Source organism: Cygnus olor, chromosome 26, assembly GCF_009769625.2.
Source record: "Cygnus olor isolate bCygOlo1 chromosome 26, bCygOlo1.pri.v2, whole genome shotgun sequence".
NCBI classification, from domain to species: Eukaryota; Metazoa; Chordata; class Aves; order Anseriformes; family Anatidae; genus Cygnus; species Cygnus olor.
Window position 1 is genome coordinate 5000726 of NC_049194.1, and position 26537 is coordinate 5027262.

A 26537-nucleotide genomic window follows, 5' to 3' on the forward strand; every position below is an offset into this window, starting at 1 on the left:
ACGGCCACATGCTCGGGCAGAAGTGGGTCAGCGGCGCCGCGGAGGGGCAGGTGCCAGAGCCTCCGGTGCCTCCCGGTGCCTCCCGGTGCCTCCCGGTGCCGCCGCGCTCTGCAGCCGCCGGCCCCGGCCCGGGACCCCTCGCCGCCCCATGCGCCCCCCGGCGCTCCCCTGAGCGCTGCCGGCCACGATGCGAGGTGAGCCCGGGGCTGGGTAGGGGGCGGCGGCAGCCGGGGGGGAGACGCGGGACGGCGGCAAAAGTTGGCCCCGGGAGGGAAGGGACCGGGGCGCCCCGCGTCTGCCCCGCCGGAGCGCAGCGGGGCGCGGGGGGCCGCCGGCGTTTGCCCCGTCGGGGGCACTGGGGGCACGGGGGTGAGGGCACCCGAGACCCTCCGGGGCCGCTCCCGCTGCTCCCCAGCTTCTCTCCTCGCCGGCGGTAAAATCCTTGTTTATTTCGCTTCGTTTCCCGACGCCGGCTCAGCCCCGCGCTTAAGCTTTTCCTCGCCCTAAAGCCCTTTAATCTCCCTGGCAAGATGTTGTTCCCACCGGGGATCGGGTTAGTCCGGCCCCCCCCCCCGCCCCGCAGCCCGCTCTGGGTGCCCTCGTCCCAGCAGCGGCTTTCACCCCGCCTGCATCCACCGTCCCGCACAATTCCTCCTCCCGCCCAGTTCCTCCTCTCGCCCTTTCCTTTGCAAAGCTCGGAGGAGGAGGATGGAGGGGAGGAAGGCTCTGGCGGGATGGAGCCGGTGCCCGGGGAGGTGACGGTGACGCAGCGGTGGCCGGACCTGATGGGAGCGCAGCTGTGCCACGACGCCCTTGGATAGGATTTTTTTATTTTCCCCTGGTTTTCCACCACCACTGGGACTTGTCTGAAGTTGCGCCGTGCGTGGATTTGTGTCTGCTGTCTTTGCGCCTGCAGGGATGCGCGTCTTCGAGCTCCTCAAATTATTTTTCCTCCCTCTGCGCTCTTGTGTAACGGAGCGTGTGGGGCTGGCGAGGACAGGGCCAGCCCCCCGCGTCCCCTTCCTGCCCCGCCACATCCCGGGATTTCACCTTTATTAGCACGGAGAGAAGCATCAGCACCCGCCTAATTGATAACAGTGCCGGGCTCTTACGTAGCGCTTGCACAGCCAGCACCAGGCTTAATTAGCAGCTAGGTGAACTTTTCCTTTTTTTTCCTTTTTCCCCCCCAATTACTGCGTGTTGGCACTAATTAAGGGCCAACCCCATGAAGTCAGTGTTTCCCCCATCAGGTGTTTTTCCCACATCCCTGTTGGGCGTGGGGTCCCTGCCTCTCGCCGAAGCCCACATGGCGACGGTGCCTTGATTCAATCTCCATTTCCTTCCCCAAAGCCGTCTCTCTGCCCCTTTCCCTGGGGCTTACGGCAGCTCCTCGCCTCGGCCCTTCCCGCGCTGCGGCTGCGCCGGAGGCTTTGCCTTGTATAATCCTATAGGGTTTCCAGCTCTCCCGCTCGCTTGTTTTGCAAGTGGCATGGCTCGGAGCGTGCGGTGGCTCGGCAGCCTCTCCAACTTGTCCTAGTGACCTAGATCTGTCATTGGAAAATCAGCGAGGGCGGAGGAGGAGCCTCCCTGCCCGCTCGGGCAGCGTTCGCGCGCTGGCATGGGCAAGGACGGCAGCACCTGATGGCCTCCCATGCGATGGCTGCGCCCGCGCCAGGCAGGATCACCCTGCCCTTCGCCATCCGAAAATAAGGCGGGTGGGGAAGGCGGCTGCTGGCAGCTCGTCATCCCGCGGGGTGGGTTTTGGGATTCTCGGGCGCTGGTTGTCCCCGCAAGGTGCAGAAGAAGGACCCCGATGGGTTTGTGTTAGTGATGCTGCGGGGATAAATCCCTAGGATGGGGCCATGCCCCGTGGCTGTGTGGCACCAGCGAGTGCTTCATCCCAAAGGTTTTGTCCCCAAGAGCTGGCCAGGCCCCAAAGTGGCTCTTGGGCGTTGAAGCAAAACGGAGAGGTGGCGGGGATGGAGGCACCTGGGACCCTGGCACGGGGGTGGGCGAGTCCCCAATAACCCCAGGGAGCAGCGGCAGTGGTGCCCGGAGGGAGAAAGTGCAGGGATGGAGCCGCTCGTCCCCGCGGCGGCGGGTGGCAGCGGGTTAACCCCGCGGCATCCCCACCTCCCCGCTGGGTTTAACTTTGGACTCGGCAGCGGCTATTTAAAGAGTTGCTAAGGTCTAAATCTTGCCCTGTTTATTGGATGCGCCAGCTCTCTCTGCCTTTATTTAGCCCCACGGAGATAAATCCCCCTTGATTTAGCTGCGGGGCTGTAGGGGGGGCTCCCCCGCCCCAGCCTGGTTTCCCCCACCCTGGGCAGTGGCAGCATGGGTCCCGCTCAGATGTGGGTCCTGCTCAGATGCAGCAATGCCACCGCCCGTGCCAGCCAAGGTGCAAAGTGCTGCGCCTGCAGGGTTGGGCTTGCAGCGGGGCCGGCACCGTGCCAGTGTTGGCGAGCCCGCCGGCTGTGCAGCCGCGGCGAAGGCACTGGAGTCGCCCCGAAGGCGGAGGAGCGCATCCGAACCCTGCTTTGCCCCCTCCCAGGACCTCCTGCTGCCGAAAGTTTTCGCGAAATCTCTGCTAATCGGTTAAGAAACCCGTTCCCACCTCCAGCCTCGCAGCCGGCGCAGCGCCAGGGTTGCGTAACTTGAGTTTTCCTTATTGAGCCGGATCAGTCGGCCGCGCGGTGACGGTGGCGGTGACCCCGCGGCCCGGAGCCCACGCTTTGCTCAGCGCGATGGGGCCGTGCCGGGCGGGAGCTCTGAACCGCCCCAGCCCATTTGGGGTCAACCACAGCATAGGGATGCCGATGGGCGAAATATTTTATTTCACTTCCTTTTGCTGGGATGCTGAAGGTGCTGGGTGCCGCAGCTTTGTTTACAAACAAAGCACCCGGCAGATCTGAACAGGCGATAGTTCCCTGCATTTATTTTTTCTGACACTCCTGCCCAAGGCCGCCTTCACCTGATGCAATCAAGGCTAATTACCCAGGGAAGCTCAGCAGCATCCAGCGCTTGGCCCTGGGGGCAGCGCTGGGGTTGGAGGACAAACTGGGGACTGCGTTGGTCCAGGGGTCCCCCGTGTCCCCATGGAGGGAAGGAGCTGCTGCGTCCCCGTGCTCTCGGTGGGGATGGGGGGAGCTGTTAATTACCGCTCACTTCCCCTGCCCGGAGGTGCCCTGGCTGGCGCATCGCATCGATCGCGGCAGCGGTATGGGGCACAGACCTACTTTCCCAGCAGGTTCGCTGGGTAATGAGCCCGGCGCTGCAGAGGCTGCGTGCCCCACACGCAGTGCTGGAAAACAAGGGGGGATCTGGGGCAGGGGCAGAGCCACCCCCAAAATGCCTGGAACCACTCCCCAGCTGTCAAGGGACACCCGTGCCCTGGTGGTGGGTTTGCTGCCATCGCTTCGTTTGGACCATTTGGGGAGGGCGGCCCCATGCTGTGAGTCAAAGGATGTGCTGGGCTCACCCTGGGTACCAGGGCATCTTCAGGCTCCTCTTGCGGGGGTTGCAAAGACCCCCCCAGTACCCCCCAAGGAGCCCTCGCCCCCTGGCCACAACCATCCCCCGTTGGTCTGACTTGAGGGGGGGCAGCTCCAAAAAGCCTCCAGGTCTCGGTGCGGTGCTGAGCTTCTTGTGGTGCTCCCACCCCAGCAGGGAGAAAATAGAGGGGAGGGGAGGGATGGGGCCACCCGCGGCCGGGTCCTGCCGCATGCGCTGTGGGGCCCGCCTGGCTTTGGGGCGCGATGCTCGCCCCAGGGCGGAGGCAAGGGCGGGTGGTGCTGGCACGGGGTGGAAGCCGAATCCTGCCCCGGGGAGGGCGGCTCCGGCTCTGCCGAAACCGCGGGAGCCGCCTGCCCGGGAGGGGACGTGGGTGACGCGGGGCCTCGGCCATGGGGACCGTGCACGGCGGCCGCTGCAGGGACGGGGAGGTGGCACCCACGGGGTGCTGCAGCTCGGTGCCACTTGGGTGGCAAATGGGTGCCACTGTGGGTGGCTCACGGTGTCACCCCCAAAGTCCCTGTGCGAAGTGGCAGCGGGTCACAGCCCACCGTGGGCACAAAGTGTCCACCTCGGTGCCACCCCGGTGCTGCCGCTGTCCCCAGCCCGCAGGAAGGGTTAATGGCCGCGGCTGGCGGCGTTACACAAGCACGGTATGGGAGCAGAAAGTGTGTCAGTGGGACAGGAGGACTCCAGCAGCGTGGGCTCGAGGGATGGATGCGGGGCCAATTGCCACCGCGTGGCCGAGCCCGATGGCCGGATGGTGGCACTTACATAAGGGACAGCTGGTGGCAGCGGGCCTGGAGTTGGGCAAGAAATATTTACAGTGGGAGGAGAGCAAATACCGCAGCTGGGACATTTTAATTGCCAGCTGGGAAATTTTCTTTTTAACCCTTTTTTGCTTTTTGGCCCCCTTTTAGTTTTGAGCCCATGCAGCCCGCTGTGTTGCTGCCTGGGGGGGGAAGTTTGCTCGCCCCCACCCGAATAAAACCCTCTGTAGCCCAGCCCGGGCGGTGCGTGCTTGGTGCCGGGGCTGGGGAGGAGGAGCTGGCATAGCCCTCGATGGGGAAACTGAGGCACTAAGGGGGGGGTGGGCGGGCTGTGGTGATTCAGCCAGGGGTTACAAACAGAACAGCAATTAAAAGCTGTTCTCGGATTTAATTGCCATCACGCCGGAGTTACGGCTGCATCTCCACGTCAGTTATTTGGGCCTAATGTCCCATTAGAGGGTCAGGTGCTCGCTGTGAGCACACAGGTGTAATTAGCAGGATGCCGTATTCCCAATTAGAGCCTGAAGAGGCTCGTCACGGCCATAATCGCTGGCGGTTTCTCCTTTAGGACCATTTGGAAAATTTGGGGTCAGGAGGTGACGCTCGGCCTGGGGAGAGGCCGGAGCGCATCGTCCCCTCTGCCTCATCCCACAAACGCCAGGGTCGCCGTTCTCGGAGGCTGCATTTTTCAGTTTTGGTGTGCAGACAGGGCTCGGGGCCAGGGTTTAGCCGACACCATCCCATGAAAGGAGAGCATTTCTGCCAGCGGGGAGACGCTGGGGCTGGCAGCGAGGGCTTCTCCAAGCAGCACCCAGTGGCTGTGGGCACCCCGGGCTCGGCACCTCAGGCTCTGCCCCACGGGCTCCAGGGCCACCCTGAGCCCGGTTGTCCCAGCGGGCACAAGGTGCCGAAATCGCTGGGGGCCGGGTATCGGCTGCGGGCGTGAGGGCGAGGCGAGATGGAGGATGCATCACCCGGGCGCTCCCAGCGGCTGTAATTAACCTTGCATAATGAACGCCGCTTCCTGCTGGGGGTGGCACCACCTCTGTCCGTCCCCCCCACCACGGTGGTGGCACCGCCTCTGCCCCCCGTGACGCTCTCGGGGTGTCGGGGTGGGACGGGGTCCCTGTGGTTTGCACATCGTGGCGTTGCAGGAGTGGAGGTGGTGGTGGTTTGTCGGGCACAGGTTGCAGCAAAAGATGGGAAATTTGGGGTTGTCCCGGTCACTGGAGGCCACCTGCATGGCGGTGGTGGCTGCGTGTCACCATCCCGGTGCTTCAGTCACAGGGGGTGATGCCATGGTGTTACGATAGGGTGCCAGGGGTTACAACGGCAGTGCGAAGGTTGAGGCTGGGACTGGATGCCCCACACCGCAGCTGCCTGCACATCATCACTTTTGGGAAAAGCCCTAAAATCACCCTGTGCCTTTGGGGCAGGATCTGACCAGAGCGCTCGACGTCAACGGACAGGGCCAGCACCAGCCCGGCTGCCCCGCTCTAGGGCGAAGGCTGCGCTGACCAAGCCCAGCCTCACCCAAGCCATTGAGAGAAACTGGGACATCGCTGGCCTCCGGGTCACTGGGTGAAGGAGGCAGCGGTCAGGAACACCAGCACCGGGGCTGTCACCCGCGGAGGCATGGCGCAGCGCGGGGATGAGCCCGATGCCACGCAGGAGGAGTGTGGGTACACAATCCTGCACGGACATGGGGGTGAGACCCCGCTGTGCCTCATCCCGGCCTCCAGCCCAGCGGTGGCCACATCAGCAGGCGAGCGGTGCTCCCGAAACCCCAGCACAAGCCCAGCAGGCACAAAGTCAGGCGGCACCGCGGGGACGTAACCAGCCACGTGCAGCCCAGCACCAAAACGCAGCCTCCCGCGGGCTGGAACGGGGTGGCTGTCAGGAGCCACCCCTGAAACGCAGCCCTCGATGAGAAATGGTGGCTCGGAGGGTTGGAGAGAGGCAAAAGGGAATTACCCACACCGGGGATTTGCACAGGCCCAGGAGATTTTAAATACCCATAATCTGGCCGCGGGGTTTATTTTGGCGCGGCGGTGGCTGCACAGCACCCTCGGGGGTGCAGGGGCCGGAGCGGGGATTAGAGGGTGCAGCGATGCCGGGAGGCACGTAGGAGCGCTGGGGGGGCAGTGCCAGCCCGGATCTGGGGCAGCTGGAAAATGAGGAGGACGAAGCCTATTAGCAGCTCAGTGCCAGCGAAGCAGAAGCGGGGAGGGAAGCGGATTTACGGGGGGAAGGGGCCGGGACCTTGAGCCAGCGATTGCTATATTGGTCCTCGAGCTGCCGGGGAGGTCTGGGTGGGGGGTCAGGTCCTCTGCTTGGGCCGGACCCCTGGCAGGGGGGTGCCTGTGGCTGCGGGGATGGGGGTGCTCCCTGTGCCTGGGGTGTCCTTGGTGCTCCCTGCCCCCCCCAGTATGCACGCATTGGACAAGAAATAAGGGGAATGATCCCAAAACTGAGTTCAGGGAGGGCTGGTGTACAAGTACGCTGTGCTAGAAAAGCCAGAAAAGGCTTTTCTGCCCATCTCCTGTTGTTGGAGAGGATGGGGGACCCCATGGGAGTACCCATGCCCTGGGTGGGCCTATTAGGGGTTCTGTCCAGGATGTGAGCATCACTGCAGGCTCATCCAGGAAGGGGCAACCTGTTGTTGGGTCCGGCCCTCGGGTGGCACGGCTGTGCCTCAGTTTTCCCAGCAGCCACAGAGCTGTGGCCGTCGCAGAGGTGGGCGGTCTCCTTGGTTCAGCGGCCGCCGTCATTAACCCTGTGGTTTTCCCCCCCACTTTCCTCCGCCGCAGCCCAAATCGAGGTGATCCCGTGCAAGATCTGTGGGGACAAGTCCTCAGGGATTCACTACGGCGTTATCACTTGCGAAGGCTGCAAGGTGAGCATGGCTCGGGCTGGGCGGGTGCTGCCGTCCCACCGGGCGCCTTCCCAACCCGTTCCCGTCCCTCGCAGGGTTTTTTTCGGCGCAGCCAGCAGAACAACGCCAGCTACTCCTGCTCGCGGCAGAGGAACTGCCTGATCGACCGCACCAACCGCAACCGCTGCCAGCACTGCCGCCTGCAGAAATGCCTGGCGCTGGGCATGTCCCGCGACGGTGAGTCGCGTCCGGGGCCGTCCCCGCTCCTCCCGTGGAGGCTCGAGGCTGCCGAGGCTGGAGCTGCTTCCTCCATGGGGCTGAAGGAGAGGGCATGTGGAAATGGGGAGCGATAAATGCTTTGGCATTTTCTAAGGGGAAAATTCCAACCTCTGCTGTTTGCTTTGAGCCTGGGTTGGTTTGGGGCAGGGGATGCATCCAGCGGGGCCCCTGTCCCAGTCGGGGCGTCTAAACGCCGCACTGTGAGCTGGGACCTGTCCTGCCCTGATGTGGTGACAGCACCCTTATGTGGTGGCATTTTCCTCCCCATCAGCGGTGAAGTTCGGCCGCATGTCCAAGAAGCAGCGGGACAGCCTCTACGCCGAGGTGCAGAAGCATCAGCAGAGCCAGGAGCAGAGCGGCGGCGCCAAGGATGAGCCCGAGCCCATGAGCCGCGTCTACACCACCAGCGTGAGCAGCGGCCTCTCGGACCTGGACGACATCTCCACGCTGTCAGACGGGCTCCTCTTCGACTTCCCCCTCACCCCCGATGGCAGCAGCACCTACTACAACCTCGACCTCCTGGCCTCAGCGCAGCCCTCGCCCGACCAGTCCAGCCTGGACGTGGCCGAGGCCACACTCATCAAGCAGGAGTCCCTCTACGAGCTGATGCTGGAGCCGGCGCTCTTCGCGCACGGCGCGCTGGAGGGTGGCCAGCTGGCCACCGACATCTCCGTCCTTGAGATCGGTGAGTGTTTGCCCAGCCCCGGCACGGCGCCAGGCACGCACGGAGCGTGCAGCCCCGGCGTGATGCTCAGCATGGCGTGCGCAGCACCGTGCTCAGCACCGCGCGGGCAGGACGTATCCAGCCTGGGGTGCAGTGCTGGGCACGCTCACAGCAAGAGGCAGACCCAGCCAGAGCAGCCCCGGGCGCTTCCTTCCTCGGGCTGAGCACTGATGGAGCTTGGTGCAGCTGAGGTCATGCAGAGCATCCCCTCCTCTGCCCCTCGGACACCCAATCTGTCCTCAAATCCTTGTGCATGAGCCCCTCTCCCCCTTCAGCCCCAGCAGCCCCCGGGGGACGCCCAGGCTGGGCTGGGAGGGAACAGTGCCAGCACGCAGGGACAGCAGGGTTGGTGGTGTCCCCGCGGCTCACCACCCGCTGCCACCTCTTTGAAGACCAAATTGCCCAAAACGTGGTGAAGTCGCACCTGGAGACCTGCCAGTACACAGCGGAGGAGCTCAAGCACCTGGCGTGGACGCTGTACTCCCCGGACGAAATCCGCGCCTTGCAGAGCAAGGTGAGCGCCGCGCCACGAGCGGGTCCTGTCCCGGCTGTCCTAGTGCCACCGCTGCCCGTGGGTGGCACTGCACCGGGGAGCACCCCGGGGTCCCTTCCCTGCCCCGTGTGGTGGGGAGGTGGGAGTACAGGGGTCCGGGGTGGCGGCGGACCCAAAGTGATGGGGCGGCAGCAAGCCCTAAGGGATGTCCCCGCTGTGCCTGCAGAGCTGCGAGGCCATGTGGCAGCAGTGCTCGCTGCAGATCTCCAACGCCATCCAGTACGTGGTGGAGTTCGCCAAGCGCATCGACGGCTTCATGGAGCTCTGCCAGAACGACCAAATCATCCTCCTCAAAGCCGGTAAGAGCCGGGCACCCGGCCGTCCCTAGCGCCTCCCCCACGCGGCAGCTGCCGTGGCGAGGGCAGATCCCATCTCTTTTCTCAGCTGATGCTCTCCTCTTGTGCTCTTTCCTCCCGAGCATGCCTGAGCCCCCAGCCTCACTGCTCCGGTTGCCCCCGGGCTTGGCTCCGGCGGGTCAGCAGCATCCCTGTGCCAGGAGGGGTCTGCACGTGGCACCGGGTAGGGAGGCTCCCGGGAAGCCTCTGTGAGACGTGACCTCTTCCAGGAAAGCCCAAGACCTTTGGGAGGAGAGCATTGCAGAAACCAGAAATGGGATGGCTAGGCTTTTTTTTTGTGTGCGTGTGTGTGCTTTCTGCCAGTTTTTATAGGAGCACAGCAGTTCCTCCCCCGGGAGAAGGGGTACCAAACAAAATGAAGCAGGGAGAGAGAAAAGGAGAAGATTGGATTCTTCTCCCAGCAAGGGACTGGCAGGGTGCCATACCACAAGGCTCAGACCTGGCCATGCCCAACACATGGGAGTTTAACTCATTTCTTCATTTCTTCCTTCCATTTTTTTTCTTTTTATTTTGTTTTCACCCTCTTCTCTCTTGGTGCTCCACCATGACATCGATCAATCCCTGTTTCTGGCTGCTGAATGACTGGATAATATTTCCCTTTGGTGAAATATTGTGGTCACAATTGAAAACCAAAATAAAAAAATATGGGGAAAAAAAAAACAAACAACAAACCAACAACCCAAACTGGATTTATTGGAATAACCATTGTGCTCTTGGAAATGAACAATCCGGACGTCAAACTTGCACTGGGGGCTTTTCTCTTTCTTTCATTTGGTCCTGGGATGATGGAACCCTCCCCTCCCCTCCCCTCCCTCGTCTGCTGTCTCTCTGCCTATGTCAGGTTGCCTCGAGGTGCTCCTGATCCGCATGATCCGTGCGTTCAACCCCTTAAACAACACAGTGCTCTTCGAGGGGAAGTTCGGCGGCATGCAAATGTTCAAGTCACTCGGTAAGAGCCGCTTTGCTGCCTCTTTTTCGGGGCTTTCCTCTCCTTTTGACGCCCGGACGGGGCTTGCCACCACGTGAAACTGGGACAAATCCCAGCAGGGCTCAGGAGCGAAGTGAGATGCCGTGGGGACAGGAGGGGATGAATCCCCCCCTGCGTTTGCTTCTGGTGCTCACCATGGCCAGTACCCGCTTTCCATCCCAGCCCAAAGCCCAGTGATGCAGGCGATCCTCCGCCCGGGGACAATCTCCTCTCCGAAAGCTTTCCAAAGGGTGGGATGAGAGAGGTCGGGGGCCACGCGGAGCCGTGACGCCCCCCTCTTCCCCTGTTAGGCTGCGACGATCTCATCGGTGCCGTCTTCGAGCTGGGGAGGACCCTGTGCCGCCTGCAGCTGTCGGACGAGGAGCTTGCCCTCTTCACGGCCGCTGTCCTGCTCTCCCCGGGTGCGTGGGGACGTGGGGGGGACACCGCAGCCAGGACCAGCTGGGGGTTTCGTGCCAGAGCTGGGGAGAGCTGACCCTTAAATCCCGGTGCCGCTTCCTCGGTGGATGACTGGGGGAAAAAAAGGCATCTAAAAGTGATTAAATAAAATGATTGGGGGGGAAAAGAAAAGACATCTAAAAAGGCATCTGCCAGGCCAGGTCTCCTTGGTGGATGGCGGAGCTGCACCGCCTGTGCTGCGGGGGGCATGGGGAGGGGCTGTGGGGTAGTCCCACCATCCCCAAAGCCACACCGAGGAGCAGGAAAGGCAGTGGAAAGAGCAAAAAGTGCCGGCGCCATGCGGGGTGGGGACCGGCTCATGGCACTGACCCGGCCGTGTCCCGCAGATCGTCCCTGGCTGACGGAATCCAGGAAGGTGCAGAAGCTCCAGGACAAGATCTACGTGGCCCTGCAGCACGAGATCCAGAAGAAACACTCCGCCGAGGACAAGCTCTCAAAGGTAGCGGCGCCAACGGTGCGGGGAGCCCCGCTGGGGCTGGTGAGCGGCCGTTTTCCGTGGGGATAACGCCCGGCCCCAAGGGAGGGGGAACAGCAGCATGCGGGGTGCTGGCTGGGAACCCCACGTTCACCGGCTCCTTCTTTCCCTGCAGATGGTTTCCAAGCTGCCCCTGATGAAGACCATTTGCAACCTGCACTTGGACAAGCTGGAATTTTTCCGTCTCCTGCACCCGGAGACGGCCATGAACTTCCCACCCCTCTACAAGGAGGTTTTCAACTCGGAGCTTCAGTACAGCGACCCGGGGGAGAGCTAAGGCTGGGAGCCACCAGCCGCCTCCTTGCTCCCCAAATCTGTGGATGAACTGAACTTCAGAGGTTTGGGGTGGTTTGTTTAAGTCAAGTAATCAAACCCAAGACAACCTGGGGGGGCGGGGTATCTCCCCAGCTCCGTTTCCTTGCTGTGGATTGCAATAGCTCTTGAATGTAAAGCACCTTGAAGGAAAAGCAAACTGACTTTGCCATACTAATGAAATGAATGTGAAATCTCCGCTCGGGAGAGGAGATGCTCCTGTAAGTGGTAAGGCACCGACTCCTCTCTGTGGTGCATGGATCCGGGGGAAGCGCACGCCACGCACACACCGTTGTGCTCGTGGCACGGTCCCTCCCACGGTTCCAGCTGCACTCTGTCACTGATATTATTTTTTTAATTATTTTTTTAATTTAATTTTATTTTTTTTTTAACCCAAACACAAGGCATGGGATGAAGAAGGGGCAATGCAGACTCATCGGGACAGGGGTGAGCCAGGCGGCTGGGGGCAGCAGCCGGCTCCCAGCTGGACCCGAGGAGAGGGCGCAGGCAGAGGCTTCTCTTTAGTCCTTCTCCCATGGGTGCAGCCTCAGGAGCTCAGCCCAGAAAGACCCAGCCATGGCTGGGGGGTTCAGCGCAGGATTCGCTGCAGAGCAGGCTGCTTGGAGGGAAAGAAGGCCCAGTGCAGTGGGGGAGAAGCTTTGCAGGGTCTCTGTGCCCTCCATCGAGGTGTTTGCCCAAAGGCTGGGGCTGCATGGCCGGGCTGCCCCCTCCCCGGTCCGGATGGCTTTTCGGAGCAGATTTTCTCGAGCACCCGAGAGGGGCTTTGCCCTTGTGATTGTGGCCAAATCTCGGTTCCTGGCTGCTGCACCCTGGAGGCAGCCACACGCCGGTCCCTGCGCGATGCTGTGAGCGGCGGCTCTTTCAGGTCCTGGCTGTCACTTTTAGTTTTCTTATTGAGACCTTTCCAAATTCCCCGTGGCTCAGCACCCAGAGGAGGTTCTGTGGCCTTTCCTCCTCCTCCCAGCCCGGAGCCAGTCCCGCTGCCGTGTCCGCAAGGAGCACTGCCTCTGCCATGGGTCGAGCTGCACCCAGGGATTTCCCCCCAGGAGCTCTCTGGAACTGTTTATTCTCTGCTTAGCAGAACCTGAGGGCTTTTTCAGGGCGAAATCTGTCTTTGGGGACAGAGGGAAGCGGAAGGTCCTTATTTCTTTCCTGGGAAGCTGGGCTGCTCCGAGCTTGGGAGGCCCAAAAGGCAAAGAAGGGACAGTTTTGTGGTGTGATGCTGGCAGGGTCACTCGAGGGGCTCTCCGGCCAGGCTCTGCGCGTGGTTTTTTCAGTCCCTGTTCCTGCTCCTCCTGCAGCGAATGCCAAAAGCAACAAGGGAAAAACCTGCTACAAGGCAGCCCTGTTTTCTGCTGACAAAGGGCTAAAATCCCAAGCTCCTTCTCGCTTCCTATTGATTTCTCATGCGTCCAACCACATCCTCTGGCAGTTTGGATCATCACCGAGCGTGAGCCGAAGACCTTCATTTCTGTAACTGCATACCCTAAACCAAACGAGCAGCTTTCTTAGTGATGTAGGGGATATTCACGCTTCTAGTTAAAAGACCTCCTAGGGAAGAACATGGACCAAACTCGATCAGGGAAGACTTGCCGGGAAGGCAAAGGGATTTCTGCTTCGGTGTAAGGCCAAGACAAACTTGGGATTGTGCTATTCCCTGGCCGCCGCCGTCCACCACACACAGCTATGCGCTTTCTGGTTTCGTTAACCACCGTCTGAGCTGATTTTTGGAGCGCATTGGAGTTCATCAGCCTCGTTTCTCTCCCTGATGTCGGTAGACCCCATGTCTCCGGTGAAGGCTGCCGAGCGTCCCAGCGGCCCCATGCAGTGCCGAGTGCCAATGCGCTGTTCTCCAGCGCGGTGTTAGCAGGGGTGGGGATGTGCCGTGCTTGTTTCCTGCCCTCTCGGATCCTAAAGCTTGACAGAAGTGAGAAGTCAGTATTGCCTTTTTCGTCTAGAGGGTTGTGCCTTTTTGAAAAATCATTTCCGACAGCACTGTTCGCTTCCTGGCTCCTCTCTCCGGGGAAGGCAGGCCTTAGGGAAAAGCACTCGAGAAAATGAATGTGCTTTGCAGAGGGGTCTCTGCCCTCCTGCAGAAACAGGGGGCAAGCGATCCCTTTCTCAGAGGAAATAGCTGCGGATGTTTTGAAATGTTTGGGAAAAAAAGCACACACCCTTCTTCACGTCCTTGGTATTTGTCAGCCAACATGCACGACTGGTCAGTGTCACCGTTTTCATTTCATCGGCAAAGAAACCAAGAAAGCACCTTAAATCAGGAAAAGACTGAGCCCTCGCCACGAGCTACGTTTTTCCTGCTTACAGCATCTATCTAATGGGAGAGATTTGGGATTCTGAGCAATAAAAGCCGACGTGGGAATCTAGGGAAGCCTGGAAGTATTAAACACTAGTAACTCAACCTGCCAAACTGCGGGAACCTGCACTTTTATGCTCTCTTTAAACGAGCCCCTTCATCGATTAAATTATTCCGTGGGAGAGGATCAACTGTTGTTTCAGGAGGAGGGGAGTTTGGGTCCTGGTGCCCATTGTGCCACCATCTGAGAGCCGAACAAGTGCCCAGGGATCTAGGCAGGTGCCCTGGGGCAGGCGGTATGCGTCGAAAGGGATGATAGCAGCACACCGAAGCCCCTGCGGCACCTGTGCTGGCTGCAGCCCCTGCTTTCGGCTCGCTCCTCCGTATTTGCCCAAATAAACAGGGCCGTGGTCCCTGTGCTGAGGTCCCTCATGCTCCCCTCTGTGCCAGCAACAGACAGCGGCTTGGCATCGCGAGGAATTGAGCTTTAAGGGGAAGGGAGAACAAAAAAGCCTGAGTAGAAATGCCTGGAAAAGGGAGATTTGTGTGCTCCCTTGCCCCGGTGTTGCATGTGACAAGTGGAGAGGCTGCGTTGGAGCCCTGAGACCCCAGACTCGCTCAGTGCTCGGTCCTCAGCGTCTCGGAGAAGCGTTTCCATCCCACCAGCAGCCAGACGTTTTGCTGCTTTATTTTCAAAAAGACCTGAGAAATGGTTCCCTTTAGCAGGGTGACCTCAGCTGCGAGGGATTGCTCTTTTCCAGATGAAGATTAATTTTGTGTTTGTTTGTTCGCTATGGCAATTTAGCTGAGTGTGCATTTCCACCTCCAGAACCCTCACACTGTGTATAAAAATGGATAAAATATATATAATATATATTCTTGTGAATGTTGGTGCAAAAGAGAAAATATATAAAGTTTCAGTCGGCTTTATGTTATTTTTTATCTATATGAATGAAAGGAAGAAATGGAAAGTTATTTTTTTCCATTTAACACCCTCCACACATACCTACCTGTAGATACCAACAGGTTTTATGGAAATGTTTTACTTTTTAGATTTAGGAACATGCTTCTGTTCTCATTGAATGTCTGTCTTGTAAGATTGTAATTTCTATTTTTTTAAAGAAAAGAAAATAACTAAATAAAACTTCCTCTTTCAGACCAGTCAGCTAGGAAGGGAGGGCAAGGGAGGGAGAAATGTTTATTTAAGGACAAAAGCTTTGTCTGATTTTTTCATGACGTTAAATAAAAAGTAATATAATGTATGGAAGAAAAACTTTTTATTGAGGTGTATTCTATAGGTATATACATGTATATTGCACAAAATTTACAGGAAGAAAAATAAAGTCTGTTTTACAAGGTAAAAATAATAACGGTGGAAATAGTGTGATTCTAAATTTTAACAAATACTGAGGCTGGAAGCAAACCCCTCGAAGTCATGAACTAGCCTTTAATTGTTCAGCTGGCTCAGGACCAAGCTGTAATAGACACCACGATCCAGCACACTGTTTGGAAACAAGGCTAAACAGTAAAGGTTTTCAGGTGTTATTTATTCACTTCAAACCAGGCACGCGCTTAAGTGAGCCAGGGAAAAATTTGGATTTGTCTCCTGTGTGTGCGCTGGGTTTGGAGCCCTCACGAGCACTTCCCATGCTGCTGAGCATCCTCCATCCTGTGCACTCAAAGTGGGAACAGAGCTTGGGAAGAGGGCTTGGCGTGGGAAACACCAAGCTGAGTACAGTAATCTCACCCTGCAGTACTGGAGACAAGTTTCAAGACAGGCAGGACATGGATTTGTTTTCCAATGGTACCCACCCTAAGAGGGAAGAAAGGAAGACACCTGCCTTGAATACAGCAAGGATACAAGGACCTGGGTGCAAGGATGCTTCTCCATCAGGATGCAGCGGATCAGAGGTATTGTATGCAACACTTCAACCCTTTGCCCCCTTAGCTTCCCTTGAAATCCTCACCTGGCAGTGAGCTCCCTGCTCACTCCCTTTGCAGACCCAGAGCCGTTGTGTCGCCAGGCAGCCGCGGTGGAGCTCAGGGAGCTGTGGAGCAGAGCGAAATAATGAACGAGGATCTCTCCTCACCCGCTCCGCAACCAATACCGCCCTGCCGCTCCCAGGAGGCAGCATGTGTCCTCCTTCGCTGTTCTCACCCACAGAGTTATATATTGCACAGTAAAACCTGGCTGCTACGGAGAGCCGGGAACAGCCAGAAATAGGGCACGGCTCGTGGGGACGCGGGGAAGGAATCATCCAATTTGGACAGGGAGGTTGCAGAGATGGGGCACCTGGCACCGTAGAGAACCGCTGCACATGGGGCAGTGTGTAGAGCAGCTGCAGCTCTGGCAGCTGTGCAGGTGTAAAGCCCACAGCCCTTTCGAGCAGCTGTGCGCTAACACCTTTATTTGGTTTTCATCTTTAAATAGCTGCCTTTTTTTTTTTTTTTTTTCCCTTCCAGAGGAATCACAAGCCCATCCCTGGGCTCTGCCACCCTGTGTCCCATCAAGCCTTCTCCCAGTAAGCAGTCTTGTCCCTCTTGCTGGTGGCTCAAATCTCCGGTAGCACTGGATTTACTGGGGCGGAGTGACCTCTACTGGTTTATAGCTAAAATAATCCCTACATTTTTGCTATCCTTGCAGATAGATGGGGTGATAGGAGGCCTGATCCTTCCCTCCCAGAAAATATTTGCCCATGTGGCAAATACTGCAGTCAGTGGCATTGCCCATGCCCTCTGGGGAGCAACCCTAAGCAATGCTTGGCAGCCTGCTTGGAGCAGGGGCCAAACATGAGCAGTGAACCCCAAGACCTGTATTTTAGGGAAACTTTGCCTAACTGCAGATAAGAGATATGAAGGCCTCAGCATTTGCTTAGCTAAGTACTAGAGGGATGAGTCTGAATCATGTAGCCTGGGGTTGGAGTGCTCTGTTTACAGAAACCACAGCCTCGGGGGCTGTAAATATTTTTGAAGTAGAGTGGGTTTTATATACTGCCAAATTAACAGCATTTACATAGCACTGGTACCTTGGAGACTGATCGGTACTTATGTTAATAAGACTAATGCAGTGTAAATGAAGAGTTAAGGAGCTATAGAGCCACATTAAAGTATATAAGCCCAGAATGTTATAAATCCAGGTATTGGTGAGGCTGGGTGAGGACTTCTCAGTACACCACTCTCAGGCTGCATTATCACAAAGACTTTGGAGTAATTTGTCTGCTAAATCCTCACTACCCTGTTTTGCTGAAGCTTAAATTCTGCAGAAGGAGGTAAGTCACGCAAGCACGGGGCCCTGGGCAAGCGCATTGGTTGCTGCTCGTGCTGATTTAGCTGACTTACTCAGAAGTGAAATCAGCATTTAATGATAGATGTTATAAATAGCAGTCTCCTGAGTGACTGCACAGCCCTGGGTCCTGAATCCAGCTATCACCTATACACGTTGTAACTAGTCCGGGAAATAAAATGTGGCATTCACCATTAGTCAGCCCAGTCAATCCAACTAAAAAATCAGGCTACTTAAGTTATATGATTAACTTCCATGGAGCTTCTGGTTTCTGTCAGCATGAGTGACAAACAACACCCTTTGGATTTCAGAGTCTGAAACTGTGTGGACTGGGCTACACAACAGGGCCTGATCCTCAAACGCTCAGAGGGGCTGAGCTCCCAGCAGGATTTGGGCACGCCAAGGATGCTGCTGTGGCCGTGCTCGGAGGCTGCGGGTGCCTCCAAAGCAGCGCCGGTGCTGCCGTGTCCTGGGCACGGCGCAGCCACCTGGGACACCACGCCTGTCCCAAACCAGCTCTGTTTACGTGAAAATAAAACGTTTCTGCTGTGTGTGTGTGGCCTGCACGGGCAAGAGGCACTGCCGCAGGGCGAGGGGTGCGGCCGCCTCAGGGGCGGTGGGTGTTTAATGGGGGACTGGGTGGCGATGCTCTGGACGGAGAGGTGCTCCAGGTGCTTCTGCCCACATTTGGCGGCCGCAAGTCACGCGTGGCCTCGCCGTGGCGACAGGGACAGGGACAGAGAGGTGAGGGGTGAGGGACCCCCCGCCAGCAACGCCTTCCCCCCCCCGCAATTTCGTCCCTCTCGCTACCCCGTAGCGCAGTCAGCCTCGCCTCAGCCCCCGCCCCGTCCCCGGCTCTCCCCTCACGTGACGGGCGCGCCGCGGGGCATGCTGGGAGTTGTAGTCCGCGGCGCCGTGAGCGCCATGGCGGCGGCGCCCGGCCGGACTCTCCTTCCCAGCGCGCCCCGCGGAGCCGCGGAGGGCTCGGGGGAGCTGGCCCGGGCCGCCGCGCCTGGAGGGGGGCACGGTGAGAGCCGGGCTGGGGCGGGGGGGGGACAGGGACGGGGGGGGATGGGGGCAGGAGGGGAGAGGTGCGCGGGGGGGGATAGGGACAGAGAGGGGACGGGGAGGGGGGGACAGAAGGGGGGTGACAAGGGCAGGGAGGGGGGGACGGGGACAGGAGGGGGGTGACATTAAGGGGGAGGGTGGGGACGAGAAGGGTGGCGGCCCAAGAGGGGAGCGTGCTGCAGGGGAGCGGTGTCTGGGAAGGAATCGGGGACAGGGCTGGGGGGGCTGGCGCCTGGGCGAGGGGGGATCGGGGACGGGGGTGGTGGGGAGGGATCGGGGTCAGCTCTGTCAGGAGCAGCCTTGGGGCTGCTCAGGGCCGGAGGCTGGGGTGCAGCGAGGGGCCCCGGGCACAGCACGACGGCAGCTGGGGGGCTGCCGGGCCCTGGCCGTGTTCCCCCCGAGGGCTGCTCGGGGATTTTCAGGGGTTTTTGTTTCCTGAGGTGCGTGGTGTGGGCAGCGACTCTGTCCCGCGTTGTCGCTGAGGGAGGCAGGCCAGACGCGTGGCGTTTTTTTCTTCCCTGGACTTCGGTTTTCGGGAGCGTTAACTAGCTCAGGAAACTCTGACAGGGCCTGTGGCGAGGAGCGGTGACAGACATTAAGCAGGTAACTGATGGTCTGTTGTACCTGGTTCTTTTCTATCCCGGGCCAGCCGATGTCGTACTGTCGTCTGCAGCCCCGGTCCTTTATGCGAGGCCGGTTTGAGCAGGCGGCAGTCGGAGGAACGGGCTCGTGCCCTGAACGCGCGTCCTCGTGCTTCCGCCGGAGCCTCTGCGGTTCTGCCCGTGTGTGGCTGAGCCTCGCCTGCGGACGGGGTCGCATCGAAGTCAACGTCTGTCTGCTCTGTGTGCGGCGGGACCTAAACTGAGGCCTTTCCCTGTCTGCTGTGGGTGGGGCTGCGTGAGAGCTGCGGGGAATCGCTTCCCCTCAGCCCTGCCCTCACCTCCACTCACAGCTCCACAATGGGAGGAGAGGAGGGCAGCCACGTTCCTGGAAATCCCGGCGTCCCTGAGGGGCTCCCTCACTCGGGCTCACGCAGGAGGAGGTCGACCCTGCTAACTTCGGTGGGCCTTGTGCGTCTTCCCAGCAGAAGCACTGCCATAAACAGTTTCCCCGTTCTCACTGGTGCTGAGTGGCCTTTGGGATTACGTTTTTCGCTGGATTTGTCCCTCCCTATTCCACAGAAGGCTGTGGACGTGGTGCTGGCACCGCTGGAGGGGCAGCGCGTGGCCCTGCGAGGGCTGGCAGCGCGTGTCGGGGAGGGGACGTGCTGCCGAGCAGGAGCTGTGGCAGCTGTGCAGGGTCTGCCTTTGTAAAGCTGGGCCAAGCGCTTTGGTGCCTTGCAGAGTGACACTCTGAGGAAAGCCTTTTCCCTTAAAAACCAGGGCAGAGTCCCCACTTCCTTTTTAAACGCAGCTGGGAAGGGATGGGAACAAGGCACTTGCCTGTCTCAGGCTCGCCGGCGTTGGTTCCTTCCCTAGCCTGGGGGTCTCTGCGGGGTGCCCTTGCTTTTAGATCGTGGCTCTTCTGGGCTCTTCGTGGCTTGCAGCATAAGGTGAGTTCAGGAAGCCTGATGCCAGGTCACAGCCTCGCTCACCTCAGGGGTAAGCCCGAACCATTTTAAGGAGACTTGCATTGTACCCAAATCTCCTTAACATGTACTCCACCTGTGAAGTCGCTGCGTTACGAGGGAGCATCAGCAAGTTCTGCTGTCACCGTTACACAGGGGCCCTGCCACTCGCTTTGCTTCGGGTTAAACTCTTGGGTACAGATCTGCGTAGAAGCTTGCGTGTCGTCACATCAGGAAGAAAACAAAGCGCTACAGAGAATATCTGACAGCAGGGCTCCATCAGCTGGCAAATTTTGCTAGAGAAGGCCTGGGATGCGAGGCACTTCGGGGTTTGGCTGGGACACGTGCAGATGGCAGGAGAGGAGCCGGGGTCCTGCTGTGAGTCCGGTCCCGGTGGCTCGCTGCAGCTCACCAGGGGCTGGGGCAAAGCAGGAACCCAGGTCGGCTCTCCCACCGCCCGGCCAGCTCCCTTCTTCTGGCCTCCCCCTTATTTATTCCCCTTATCCCTCTTCTCTCTTTCTAGAGAAAGAAGCAAATAATGAGGAATAAAAAAAACTTTTAGAACCAGTTACTGTAATATAGACGGAATAAATTTCATGTCAAACCACGGGCTGGAACAGAAATAGATTGCAGTCAGGTAACGTGCCCCAGACAGGAACTCCGGGGGTTCCTGCACCATGCTTTCCCTTACCAGAGATGATGATTCCTATCGGGGTGATCTTGGGGTGTGCTTCCTAGAAAACCAGTGCTGCTCGCATACGTGTCTTGGTTTAAAAGGAAAATAACGTCTGCTGAAGTGACAGCGGGCGCTTTTGTCTCTGAAATACAGACGAAGAAAAGCCCGTATTGCCTCCGACGGGCCTTTGAGAGTTCTGTGAGCCGCTCTGTAAACTTGGGAGCTATTCACTGACTGCGTATGAGCACAGTGGAAAAAGGAAGTTCACTTCACACCACGGTTTCCTTAGTTTTTTTTTCCTCCCACAAATAATGGATTTTGTGTGAAGAAATCACTGCGGCAGAGCGCAGGACGTTGATTTTTATCTATTTCCAATTAATTTGAAAACACTCCTGTGAATAGAAAGCTTATTTGTATGTGCTGTTATCTTCCACAAGAAATTCACAGGCGGTTGGATAATCCTTGTGTATCTGTACCTGTTTATCTGTTTCCTTGTGCTTGGCTCTTGCAACTGGAGCTTGACTTGAGGATATTGAGGCTGCGCAGTGAAATTTTCCATCTAAGTCAGTCACTGGCCCTCAGAGTCGAGCACTGTCCTCGCTTGTCAGACACAAGACTTCTTCCCTGACTGGGACTCTGAGGCCCGTTATCCCAAGACCCTGCAATCCGGTTTGCAGAAATCCTGCCAAAATTAACTGCTAAGCTGGGGAAATGGGAAAATCGTGACTCGTGTGCAAGCCGATCTCAGCCACTGAACAAAAAACGTTGTTGGGTTGGATCTTGAGGTCTGAGTCCATGCCCAGGGAAGGTTTGAGCTTGCTGCCGTGGGTGTCCATGGGGGAAAGCTCCCTCCTCCCAGGGCAGCAGCACCGGAGATTCCTTTCCCTTCGTGTGTTGGCATAACTGGTGTTTGTCCGTAATTTGCTCTTCCCCCAGAATTTATGGATCTCAGCTGGGAGCAGCTGCAGCTGGGTGGGGCGAAGCCCTAATTGTACTCCGAACTGTCCTCATATTTGTTTTCTATTGACACATTTAAAAAAAAAAAAAAAAAAAAAAGGAAAAAGGAGGCAAAGCCTTTCTAAATCATTTTCTAAGTTACAAAATGCCTGCCAGACGCTGCATGGTGGCTGTTTGTATTGTGGGAAAGCCCGGCGGCTTCGGCTGCGCTGGGGCCCCATTGTGCGAGCCTTTAGCGAGGGGCTCCCAGCCCGACAGCCTCGTGATTTACGCAGCCTTCCTGTCCCCACGCCGTTGCTTTCTTTAGACTGCACGGGCAAAGCAATGTGCTTTCCTCGACGTTGACATAACTGAGATAGTGCATACCTGCGGCCCGTGCGCAGGAGGAGTCGGCGTCCCGGGCAGGTCCTGTTCTGTATCAGTGCTGTTGTCACCACCGAGGGCTGTGCCAGAGTAGGTCAAATAAAGAGGAAACAGATTGCAGCCCCCACAAAATGATTGCACCCGTGTGAAATCCGCGCCCTCTGGAGCAGGAACACGGGAGGACAGCACGGAGGTGCAGAGAAGGGAAAGGAGCTGCTGCAAAGCCCGAGAGCTCCGGCTCCAACACAGCTATTCTGACCCCAGCGCCCTTTGCTGTGTTCTTGGAGGGGCAGCTTTTAGTCTGTACTGCCTTCGTTCTTGAGAGTTGTTCACAGACCCTGAAATGCCCGTTTGGAGGGTTGTTCTGCTGTGGTCCTTGTTGTCAGCCTGGAATTTGCAGGTGTGGGCGCACGGTGGTTGTCCTGAAACAAAGAAGTGAGTAGAGTCGAAGGGGCTGCTCAGTGCAAACCCCTCTGTGGCTTCTGTCTGTGCCATCATCAGCAACACGCCTGGCATGGAGCAAACTTCACGGGATTTGATTTCTCCAGAATCGCGGCCGTGTTCAGTGGTGGTAACAGGAAGACTAAATCTGCCTTACGATACAGTCGTGCGGAATTATCACCGTACGGAAGGATGTCAGGCCGCGCATACCAGTTGATGTTCCGAGCACCAGCAGTTTCCTTCCCAGCTAACAGCGACCGTCCGTTTGTTTCAGGTGCCGGGAAGGTCCGCAGGGAGCCAACGAATCATCTCAGCACCTAAATGAGGCGTTAAGTCTGGTGAGTTGGTACAAGCTTCTCTTCCAACGCGTGCGCTTTGCTGGGTCCCAACCAGACCTGTCTGCCTCGGCTGGAAGGTGCACGTGTCCTGGCAGCGGCCGTCTGTGCAGCCTTAGCCTTTGCCAGGTACCCTCGGAGCACATTTGTTTGCTGCTGAATAAGACAAGCACCAAAACCCTTGACAGTTTTGCACAGGGTGAGATGCTTCCGGGGAGCTCTGTAGAAACAAGGAGAAACCAGGAGCCTTTCCGTAAGGTTCCAGCGTGCCAAATTTGTGCAGTCTTTAGTGGTTTGCAGTGGGAACCCTGGGCTTACAGTGAGTCAAGCACTGTGCAGAGATGCTCCTAACTTTAATAGCTTTTTTGGGTGCTGGTTAGTGATATGTGCTGGCCTGATTTTCTTTTTTTTTTTTTTTTTTCTTTATCTCTTTTTTTTTTTTTTCTCCCATAGATCTCTTGCTGTCTGTCTGAAACTTCGCCAGGGAACACTTAACAGAAATGGCAGGTAAGGGCACCTCAGACTATGGCAATGGAGAGAGAAAAATGGTTCCAGATAATGTTTTTCAGTATGGCGTGATGGCTGCAATTCATTAGTAAGTCATTCACATGCACTTTGCTTTCTGAGATCTTAGTGATCCCTAAAGGTCTTTAGCTTCTTCGTTTCTTCTCCCCTGCTCATGTTCCTTTTTGCGTAGATTTGCTAGCAGAGGTTACTGGTCTAGCAATAAAGGCTTAGGTGTGACTTTTTGGAAAGTTTTATGAGGATGGAGTTTATTCCCAAAACAAGAGTAGTTCCTTCCTTTCAGAGGCTAAACAACTTTCCATTCCTAGCTGTGCTGTCAATTTTGATACAGCTTAATTTTACTTGTGGTTAAACTAGTAACAAGATTCCTCCTAACTTTTTTAAAATAAGCCAAAGTCCAGGACTTGCACCCAGCTGCTGTTCATTGGTAATACAGTTTGGTTTTTGAAAGCATGGATTGTGCTCGCTGATCTAACGTGTTGATCCAAGCCTTGATGGGAGTGCTGGAGCACTCCAAGTTCCGCAGTCGGACATGAAAGAGGATATTTTCATTTGATTTCTTTGTCTTTTCTTGGGAGTAACCCAGAACACTGGAAAACTACACGGGTCTCTGGGTAGGAGAAAGCAGTCATCTGGCTTCTTGAAGCTGGGCAGCCACAAAGAAGAGGTGTGATCCCGATACTTCTGTATCAAGCAAACCGTTATGGAAGTACTTGGAGCGTTTTGTGAGCTTGAAAATTGCAGTGGCTGGTGCCCAGAAGGCCAGCTGGTTTTGGCCCCACCGTTTGGGGCCTTCTGCGCTGGAGGCTGGCAGCAGCTTCATTGTTGGTGAGAGGTCTGTACTGGAGGAGGGAGAAAATGGAAGAGAGCTGAACCAAAGTCACTAGCTGCATCTCTTGTTGAAGAGGGACAGAACAAAATTTCCCCATCCCTCCTAAAAAAGATTGTTAAAGAATCCACTTTTACTGTGGTCAGTTAACCTTGGTCTCGCTGACTTCCCTAGAGAGCTTTCCCTAGAGAGCTGACTCTTCAGCTTTACGAGCTGCACCCCCTTTGTTTCCCTTGATCCAGCACTGTTAGGTCCTTTTACGGACATCTGAGACAAATTGTCCAAGAGAAAGCCCAGGAGGTGTTCATAACTTACCAAAAGTTAGCGCTAAGAAGTCCAAATTCCTATGGACTTTGAAAGCAGGCAGGGAAACTCAGTGCTCCATGTGATGTGGTTAGCAGTAGGCGTTAACCAGTAACTAATGCCAGCCCTAGACGGCATCTGAATTAATGCAGGATGCGTTTAGAGGTGATGGGTGAGGAGGGGCAGCAAATGTAATGTTTGTTTTCGTGAGGAAAAGTCTACTGAAAAATCAAGTTGGGCTGGTGACTTAAGACAGTCTTCCATATTTAATTGTTGTGTACTCACAATGGGTGTTATCCCCACCATATTTTCTGCATGAACATGTCTTTCCTTTGCGTGAAATAAAGCGCTTTCTTTCCTAAAGCATGGCATACAGCTTTAGACGCTTCCCTGCCAACCTTCAAATGAAGTTAAGAAGCTGCTCCTGCAGAATGTCTTCTCACACAGAGATAATGGCAAGAGAAGGGGAACTCTTGCGCCGACAGTTCTTGTTCAGACATTTCCTCTCGTCTTCTGTGCCATTTGGAGGTTTTCCCAGGACATTCTTCATCTCTTCCTCTGGTTGTTTTTAATTCTGTTTACTGGGGCTGAAGTAGACTAGAGACAATTAGTCACAATGCCCTGGAATCAAACTTTAATCAAGACTTGAAGGCAAGAGCAAACATTCCCAAACATGTAGAAACTCGCATCCAGGCACACGCACATTGCACAGATTTGTCTGTGGATATGTCTAGAAGCTGACAGCAGCTTAAATACAGAGGATTTAGGCATTTAATTACTTGATTTTTAAAAGGTAATTTCTTCCCAAGGTAAGTTCTTCACTGTATTGCTTTTGTCAGCATTTGCTGATTTATGGTATCTGAATGCAAAGCTTTTTTTCTTTTTTTTTTTTTTTCCCCTCTGGGTCTTAACCTTGCATAAAAACTTGACTTAGAAAGAAAGAAGGGGACGTCAATGAATCTCATAACAGCAAAATCATCCCTGACGTCTTGCCTTGCCTCAACTGGATGGCATCTGAGTACTAAATTCCAGTTAGAGATGCTTTCCAAGGGCACCCTTCTTTACAGTCACGAGCGCGTATCTACTACAGGGCCTAAGCCTTGCCCCAGCAAGCCCACCCACTCAGAGCTTGTGTCTGCTTTTGTCTGGAAGACCACCAGTCTTTCCTCCTCCTTGGGTTATCTGAGGGTTTCTAACTAAAAACCTCTGGGCAGTCTGTTGCCCCCAGGTGTTGCTGGCCAGCAGCTTAGCTGGCCTCTGCCTGCTTTCTGAGGAGCTTTGTCCCTGAACTTATTTTAAGGTGTTTTTTTTGGTTTGTTTTTTGATAGTCGCGAGTCCCCTCGTACTCGGAGGGCTGTCCCGGGAAGGTGTGGAGGATGTCCCACATGTTCAGCCGTGCAAGATCATTTCTGCATTCAGCTAATCTGTTGTGTTCTGTGTTGTAGAAAAGGTGAATAACTTCCCACCGCTCCCCAAGTTTATCCCTCTGAAGCCATGTTTCTACCAGAATTTTGCAGATGAAATACCCATCGATTACCAGGCCCTGGTGAAAAGAATCTACCACGTATGGATCTGTAAGTTGAATAAAAAACCTGCTCTGGGAAGATTGTGTATGTGTAATAGAAAAACTTAGAATTTGATCACTTACAAGCTTTAAGATTTTGACTGCAATTAAGTGATGAGAAACGATGATTCCTCTTAGAATGCTATAATTTACCTGTATGCCCAAATTTCAAGCTGCGGTGCCTTGAATCTTTGTTGCAGAGCTGCTGTTGAAGAAAGAAGAGAGCATCAGTGCTAGAAAAGCCTGTTAGTAAATTCGAGGAAGAACAGAGCAGACTGTATCTGCTGTCTTTTCTAATGTCAAGTGATATTTCACCCTCCAAAATAGCCCTCTTAAAGTAATTCCTGATTCACCTAGAATAAGAGGAATAGGAGAACGGAAGGCTAGAAGATTAACATGACCTGTATTGCTCACTGCCCATCTCCCCACCCTGCTTTGTAAATGCTGCCCCCTGGTTTGTGCCAGCCAGATTTCCCTTCCCAATCGAAGCAGCGCCTTCTAGCCTTACACCGTCTCTTCCCTTAGCCCCCAGAACGTTCCCAGCCCTGTTCTGAAGGGCGTTGATCCCCTTGGTCACAGCCGGTGATTTGCTGATATTCTGTAGGAGCAGAGCTGCTGGCTCTCTGGGCTGGCGTTGTCTGCCTTAGCGATTCAAAAGCTGGTAATGAAAATTGACCATTCTTCTCCAAGGAATAAAATCGGATGAAAAATGGTGCGGCAGGCCTAGAGAACCACAGGGAATGCTTTGGAAGATTAAAAATCTTTTTGCCTTGCTTATCTTTTTTTCCCAAAATGCTTGTCATCCCATTTACCCTTCTCACTGAAGGAAAGCTTGTTTTCTGCCAGATACGCATTTGGTAGCCTGGCTTTTATTCCAGATGTATAGGATGTGTGTATGAGAGAGATTTGTGTGCATAAATAATAGCATAATCTATCACTCCATTGTTCTTTCGTTATTTAGAGATGCTGAAATGAGCTCTGTAATTTTCT

At 56.1% G+C, this 26537-nt stretch overlaps 2 protein-coding genes and 1 long non-coding RNA gene across 7 annotated transcripts in view; 2 read left to right on the forward strand and 1 right to left on the reverse strand.

The window, feature by feature from the left end:
- On the forward strand, nucleotides 1-15099 carry LOC121060268 (nuclear receptor ROR-beta-like). Its single transcript, XM_040537915.1, has 10 exons — nucleotides 1-194; nucleotides 7094-7179; nucleotides 7254-7395; nucleotides 7709-8122; nucleotides 8554-8675; nucleotides 8881-9013; nucleotides 9912-10019; nucleotides 10349-10459; nucleotides 10844-10956; nucleotides 11108-15099. The coding sequence occupies exons 1-10, from the start codon at nucleotides 188-190 to the stop codon at nucleotides 11267-11269; spliced, it is 1398 nt and encodes a 465-aa protein (XP_040393849.1). The 5' UTR covers nucleotides 1-187; the 3' UTR covers nucleotides 11270-15099.
- LOC121060271 lies at nucleotides 15100-22260 on the reverse strand. Its single transcript, XR_005814764.1, has 3 exons — nucleotides 18612-22260; nucleotides 15604-15684; nucleotides 15100-15449 (listed from the first exon to the last, which is right to left on the reverse strand). It is a non-coding gene; the product is annotated as an uncharacterized LOC121060271 (long non-coding RNA).
- SCAMP4 (secretory carrier membrane protein 4) overlaps nucleotides 17788-26537 on the forward strand; it is a 19487-nt gene continuing 10737 nt past the window's right edge. The window contains exons 1-4 of one of the 5 annotated variants that reach the window (XM_040537918.1): nucleotides 17788-17946; nucleotides 22266-22455; nucleotides 22780-22833; nucleotides 25429-25557. In XM_040537918.1, coding sequence (XP_040393852.1) covers nucleotides 22827-22833; nucleotides 25429-25557 — 136 coding nt within the window. In that variant the 5' untranslated portion in view covers nucleotides 17788-17946; nucleotides 22266-22455; nucleotides 22780-22826. Of the gene's footprint in view, nucleotides 17947-18280; nucleotides 18591-22265; nucleotides 22456-22779; nucleotides 22834-25428; nucleotides 25558-26537 lie in introns of those variants that run through there. The other 4 variants (XM_040537916.1, XM_040537917.1, XM_040537919.1 and 1 more) reach the window with 4 other exon arrangements.

Excerpts from the sequence above, each read along its gene's own strand:
- LOC121060268 (XM_040537915.1), top strand. Across the intron at positions 8,123-8,553 it reads CATCTCCGTCCTTGAGATCG|ACCAAATTGCCCAAAACGTG; the intron begins GTGAGTGTTTGC and ends ACCTCTTTGAAG. Across the intron at positions 10,460-10,843 it reads CGCTGTCCTGCTCTCCCCGG|ATCGTCCCTGGCTGACGGAA; the intron begins GTGCGTGGGGAC and ends CGTGTCCCGCAG.